General features: G+C 42.7%; 1 protein-coding gene across 1 annotated transcript; it reads right to left on the bottom strand.

Annotated features, from left to right (window-relative positions):
* Positions 1 to 210: 210 nt before the first annotated feature.
* Positions 211 to 6,946, bottom strand: LOC106522725 (fascin). Its single transcript, XM_014015860.1, has 5 exons — positions 5,898 to 6,946; positions 4,348 to 4,504; positions 4,142 to 4,263; positions 2,428 to 2,598; positions 211 to 1,461 (listed from the first exon to the last, which is right to left on the bottom strand). The coding sequence occupies exons 1-5, from the start codon at positions 6,712 to 6,714 to the stop codon at positions 1,256 to 1,258; spliced, it is 1,473 nt and encodes a 490-aa protein (XP_013871314.1). The 5' UTR covers positions 6,715 to 6,946; the 3' UTR covers positions 211 to 1,255.

Raw genomic sequence — 6,946 nt, 5'->3', positions numbered from 1 at the left:
TTTTCAGTGTTCATCATTTTGCAAATTTTCATCTAAAAGATAAATGAAGCCAGATAAAATCACTCCAAACTTCCCAAACCACAACTTCCTGCAGAAACCCCTCTGGACAATCCACAGACTTTTTTGTGAATAATTTCCTGGTAAAATACACAAAAATCAATGACCCAGAGAAAAAGTAAAAGAGTAAAAGCAAATAAAATAAATAAGAAATTCACTTTGAGAGACAGGGCTTTATTCTTTTTTTGGTTCAGTTAAAAAAACAGCAAAAATAAAGAAAGAAATAGAGTAAATGCTATATGGAAGGCACAGCCATAATAAAAGCCAGAGGCATTTGTTCACCTTTGTGTATACAGATCAGTAGCAGCATTTATTACAGGTCCAACAACAAATATGTGCTTTGAACTTTAGGTGGCAAACACATTATTGTGCAGATATCAATGTTTTTACATTTTAATCTAATGTATTTATGACCTCATTTCTTATGTGYWTTTTATGTCCTTGTGCTCTATAATGTTCTGAACTACGCCACACTGCTTTTAATAGAAAGTAATTCTGAAAAGAATACTCCCTACATTAACACGATTACATTAAAATCTTCTAGCTGTTGTCATCTGTTTAGTTTTGGACTGTGGTTGTGCACAAAGAGAGAATCTGATTCTATATATTTGACCGTTGACTGTTTGGATTATCTGGCAGGAGATTACGTGACTTGTGCATGTCGACGGCTTAAAAACTATCTGCTGTCCCATGGTTGAAGTGTTTTAARGTATTCAGCAACAGACAAAGCGTTATTTACAGCAGAGGAATGCAAATCAGTACCATCCCTTCATCCGGTGTGTCTATTTGTGCTTTTGTAAGCAAACAAGAAATGCAAACTGTAAGACTGAAAAGCAGCTGAATTGTAAGATTGTTAGTTACACCAGCAGAAGGTACCACATTTAGCAACAACTAATGAGGACATGTGTGCRAGCTAGAAAGAAAGTGAAACAAGCCATACGTTCAATAGAACAAGTTAATGTTATCCCATGTGGGTAAAAGTCCACCAAGAAGAGTTATAAGCAAAAAAGGCAGATTAAATGTTTGCAGCCCTTTGCTGCCTTGACGTTCAGTTAATCAGCTCCACCACACAGCCATCCCAATTTATTCACAACTACGCACTCACACACAGAAACACAAAACAACACGACAACCAGAAAAACCTTCATATTCATTATTAGTTTGAAGCATTGTGTCAAACCGCGCAGAAGTCCTTGTTTTAATATTCCCAGAGGGTGGCGCTGTCCAGGGAGTCGGCGTTGGCCTTCAGTCCTCCAGCATGATCGCCTTTAAGGTACTTGCCCCCGACAGCCCGAATGGCCATCTTGTTGAGATCACAGAACTCGAGGAGGAACTGGACAGGTATGGCACTGCTGCACACGACTGCTGAGTCGTCGTCAACACACCAGTACTTCCCCTGGGAGTCTGAGCAAACATACACTCAATGAACCTCCACACGCAGTCAGCCTGGATTGATGTCAGGGTGAACTTATTGAGTTGTTTAACTTAGTAAAAGAGTTTCATGATCAGTCTATATGTCCGTAGTATTGTTCACATTAGATATTTTGAACACTGGCTTTGTYTTAATGCCCAGTGACCTCCATTTAGATTATAATTAGGAACTATTTAAACAGTCCTAAGAATGAGCAATGCATACCAAGAAGACAGAAAACAATGAAAATGCCACAGACTCTGGTTATTTCTTTATTCTTGTCAGGGAAATCTCTAATCGGTCCACATTAGTTGTTCATTCAGCTGAAATTCTTGCACAAAGRTGTTCTGTGCTGATGTGAATTTAAACTTAAAACTGTATGAATGTGCAYTAGGAGGAGATCTTTGGTGAGATTTGGCTGTTGTTGGACGTTTGTTGAGAAACCAATTCTCTACAAACCCCACCCCCCAAAAAATGCAGATTTTTAGAGCTGTTTTTGAACATTTTTAAATCCAGCACCAACCAGAGCTCAGATGGCAAAACATGGTAAGACACATTTTCCACTGCAGGGTACAGACTCTACAGCATTTTCCTGTCTTAGTTTTACATTGCAGATAGTACCTGCTAGTATTTTTCAGACTACTTTAACATTCACATTTGATTTGTGACGCAAGCTCAGCTGACATTTAAATATGATGCAAAACAAAGCAACCCTGATTTGTCAAAGAGGATTTGTGGAGCCATACCAAAGTATTTTAAACAGTGGTGAACCTTTGAAAGCTCAAATGCAGGAAATGCAAGCAGTATTCATTTGAAGTGTCCTTCATAAAATCATCTTTACTATTTGCTCTAAAACTACTGTTCAAATTGAATTATGGGGCATGTAATATATGCATAAAAGATGCCAAAACAAGACTGTATTTCTATAAATATATAATTTTAAGTCTTTAATGACTCACCTTTGAGAGAGTAAGCTCCGTTATGGAACTCTAGTTGGAAAACATCATAAGATGCTCTGTTGGAGTCGAGGGTGGGAAATCCACTTTTACGAGCCCCAATGAAACCATGCTCCCCACGGAGGACGATGATTGGACGGTTAATCAGCTTCATCAAGAACTGTTCGGCCTCCCCTGAGGAAATACATTATTTCAGATACAGTATGTGCTTCAAATAATAGATGTAGTAGAGAATTCAACGTGACGGATCACAGCATTCTGTTACAGACGCTTGATCATGTTGTTGTGAATAAAGTGATAAGACTACAAATGGTTAGGTTGYATTTTTTTGATAGATATGAGTTAGTTTCAATGGAAATTGAAAGTACCTGATGACATAGAGTATCTAGGTTACCTAACACATGACTTTAATTTTGAAACTCATCAGTAGTAATTTCCACAATAAATTTGCACATTTTATGTAAAAAGTCCAGGAGGCGGCCACCCTAAAAGTTAAAAAAGCCCAATTTTCCTTCATTGGTCAATGTCTCTGGAGCAGTTGTTCCCAAAGTCTGAGTTGGGGCTAGAGCTGCACAACATAACGCAAATTTATTGTCCTCACAATATCAGTCTGTGTAATAGGCATATCGTTTTAAAAAAAAACTGCTTAAACTGCAACAAATGGTTGGCTCAAACGTTTGCATTTATGTGTTTGGTCAGCATCRGTTTGAAAAACAAAATGGACCAAAAATACCACATCAAAACTGATATTAAGCAGTGTTTTTCAGTATCTAGAGCATCAGAAAATATTTAATGGGTGCAAAGTTTTAAAGTCATTAAGAAACTGTATTTCATRCAGTTTGTTGTACCTGTGTCTAGTTRCACTTTTTGAAAATMAAACTGTCAGGTTGGAATGAAATGATGTATTAGTTGTTGTTTTTTGCTCTRAACACAGCGCAGAAAGACATCAACACCTACTTAAGCATTTGTTGCCAGTCATATATCTTTGCAGGGTGGTTCTAGGGGCAGGGCCACAKGGGCATTGGCCCCTGCTGAAATCTGATTGGCCCCCTGAAGTGCCCCTGTCCTGTCACTCTGTCCTTTGCCTGAGAGCGATGATGGTGGATGCAGTTCCATGCCCAAATGCTASAGGCRCTAATGAGTCRAACAGTAATGTCMAGCATGAATCAATCTTACAGCAGTCTTCTTCTCTTMTTTAAAAGACTTGAACTATTTCGCAAAAAATATATTTCAACTGGCAAGCAATGGCTTCATTTTCTCACATGATTTGAGAACATTTTATCCATGTTCAGTAAAAATGCATGTGAAATTGATAAGGAGAATTTAAGCTTTTTTAATAACATTACATTATGTTACAATTGTTGCAACATATGTGACAGGTTAAATTTATACACCTTACCAAAACCAAAGATTTATGTGCAAGAATGGTGAACAAATACTTGGCCCCTCTATGAATACTGTGGCCCCTTCATGGCCCCTTCCTCAGAAAAATCCTAGATCCACCACTGATCGCAATATTAAGCACTGTTATTGCACATCGCAGGTTTCCTGCTATCGTGCAGCTCTAGTTGGGACCCCAATGAGGGTCATGGGTTCTWGAGAATGTCTGCAAAAATCCAATTACCTAAAAAATGATTAAAGTATTTTATCACTTTCTCTTCCTTCACTCTGAGGTTGCCTTTGTTGAGTTTRATCAATATCAGACACGTGGACTGACCTGCGTTGTCAATGGTTGCTGCTAGCTGCCCGTTCTTCTTCGCAGTCACATACTTGCCATTGGCTGCACGGATACACACGCGACCGTCACGCCACTCCAGCTCAAAGTGACTGTCTGCGGACCTGAAAAACCACCAGAACTCATTATTGGTCCTTTTAGTGTAAAACTTACCATATATCATAGGAAATGTGTATTGGCGGGAGTACTTGGCAGAGGCAGTGCACTGCAGTCCTCCAGTTGCTGTCAGAGTCCAGTATTTTCCAGTAGCAGTTCTGAAAGCACACTTCCTGTCTTCACGGTTCATCTCTAATTGGAAGACTTCCTGGTCCCCTTCCTCATTCTGATTGGCTGACAGGTCTATTCCTGGAAATAAGGTCATCCGCCATCAGTTTTCATTTGTTTGTATGGTTTGAAAGTCTCATACGTAATTCATAAATACTCTGATGACAGATAACAAAAAAAAAGAAAATATCCTAATTTATCAGTATTCTTATTTTATTTAACCTTTAATTAACCAGGTCTCATTGAGATTAAAAGTATCTTTTTCAAGAAAGACCTGGCCAAGAACGGCAGCAGCACACAGACATTACAAAATTCAAAACTACAAATACTAAACTACAATCAAATCCTTCATGATAAATAAGATAAGATGATGCTTGTTTTGAAGATAAAATATTTGGGAGCTTAAACTCATGGACTCAGCCATGACTTCACTGTATACCAATGTTTTCCAGAGTCAAATGTGAGCCCATCTGTCTGAAAGATGAAGCTTAGTCAAAAGTGGGTCATGCAACAGGACAGTGATCCTTCATGCTCACAAGCAAATCGACAACAGACAGGCTGAAAAAAGTCTGCTATGACCMAAACTACAAACCTGACCCTGATTTTGCATCCATGTTCAGTATTAGTTTCAGAGGAATAAATTGTGTTAAGCTGCCTAACTGTGACCTACATGATTTTACAGGCATATAAAGGCTCTCAAACTCAAACCAATGTTGGTTTGACATAAACTTTGGCAAAGAATCAGCGTTAAATAGGATGTTTCTGAATTTGGTTAACAATTTCTTCTCAATTCACTATACATAGTCCGACACAAAAATCATTTTAGCAACAACAAAGTTATTCTGGAGCAAAATGATACGATCTGAAAAAGATTACTCAGATATTTGATATCTTAAAGCAAAAATAACAATGTAGTATAACAGAAGGACAGCATCAAAATTAACTTATTGGTTCAATCAAAATCATGTTAGAGAGTGGATATTAAAACCTTTTATGCTGGGTCAAATATGACCTAAACCGATCAAAATAAAACCTTCCTCTTTCTGCAGTCGCTTGCATCTGTTTCTGTCTGTGTGCAGAAAGCAGCTGAGTGGCTGCAAGAAAAATGAGGCCCACAAGTCCCCATTCAGCAGGACTGAGTCTCACCTCACCCTCTCTGAGCACAGCCTCCATTTTAGTCTTTGTCTACAGAAAACCAAGTCTGTCCTCAGTTTCTGTCTATTCTTGCGTTATTCTGAGAATTAGGACTGACATAAATTATTAATGGTCTGAAGCTGACCCCGGCTCTGCAGCAGCAACAAGGCAGGGGTGGAATTACTGCAGAAAAGTGCTGCATTTTTTTTTTCAAAGAGTGGCCAAGAGGATGAGGAGGGAGAGCGCACGGTAATGAAAAACACATGGTCCAGCAAAAATTAGGAGTCTCCAGTTCGCACAGCTGCCCCCAGTGACCCCAGTTTCCTCCCCTGAGCCTCACCTTGCCTGGTTGAGACGTTCCTGTCGTTGCCTGCGGTCAGCACCACCTGCGCGTGGCTGCGCTCCAGGCCGAACAGTTCATCCTTCCCCACCCGGCCGCTTTTCCCAGACTTCATTGTTCCCGTGGGACCCACCGGGGCCAGGTAGCGGCCGTGGCAGTCGCGGAACGCCACCTTCCCGGACAGGAACTCCAGCATGTAGCCGGTGTCCGCGTCCGGCTTGGCGGCCAGGCTGCCGTCGTTGCGCAGGAAGCGGTTATCGGAGGTCTCCAGGTGGTACCGCTCGTCCCGGTACACGAGCGTCACGAGCGAGTCGACCCCCCAGGGCACGTCCCGGTCTATGGACACCTCGCCGAGCGCGCTCAGGTGGGCGAAGCGTTTGCGCGCGAAGCTGTAGATGTTGACCTGCGGGTGCACGGCCAGGTGGACGCACCATCGCTCCGCCGGGGAGGCGGTCTGCGCGAAGCAGGTGATCCGGTCCTCGCTGCCGCCGAGGAAGCGGCCGTGCAGCTCGGACTGCAGCGACCACCGCCCGTCCTCGTGCGCGGCGAGGACGAAGCGGCAGTCCCGGCCGCGCGCCTCGCTGTCGGCCGTGACGTTGCCGTCTTTGTCCGCGGCCAGGTAGCGGCCCAGGTGGGAYGCGAGGAACACGACGCTGCCGTCCTCCCCGGTCTGCTCCAGGGTCCAGGTCTGCTTCTTCTTCAGGCCGCTGGCCGACGCGTTGATCTTGAAGCCAAAGGTCTCCGCAGTCAGATACTTGCCCGCGCTGTTGATGAGCCCCAGAGGGATCTGCAGCAAGTCCCCGCCGAGAGAAGACATGATGATGGAGGAGAGAAGAGGAGAGATGCAGGACTCGGAGACAAAGCCAGCAAGAGACCGAGCTGCTCTGACAGATGATGGTGATGAAGAGGAGATTCTCTCTGACTACAAACCCACCCTGCTCCACGAGCTGCAGGACTGATTTTTCCCCCCTCTGAAGSCAGTACACGCCCCTCTACGCAAAGGAGCTGAATGCAGTTTTAGCAAACCAGCCCTGCAGCCACACAGTTTG

This window comes from Austrofundulus limnaeus, unplaced genomic scaffold (assembly GCF_001266775.1).
Source record: "Austrofundulus limnaeus strain Quisiro unplaced genomic scaffold, Austrofundulus_limnaeus-1.0 Scaffold135, whole genome shotgun sequence".
NCBI lineage: Eukaryota > Metazoa > Chordata > Actinopteri > Cyprinodontiformes > Rivulidae > Austrofundulus > Austrofundulus limnaeus.
This window is presented reverse-complemented; position numbering and strand designations above follow the sequence as displayed.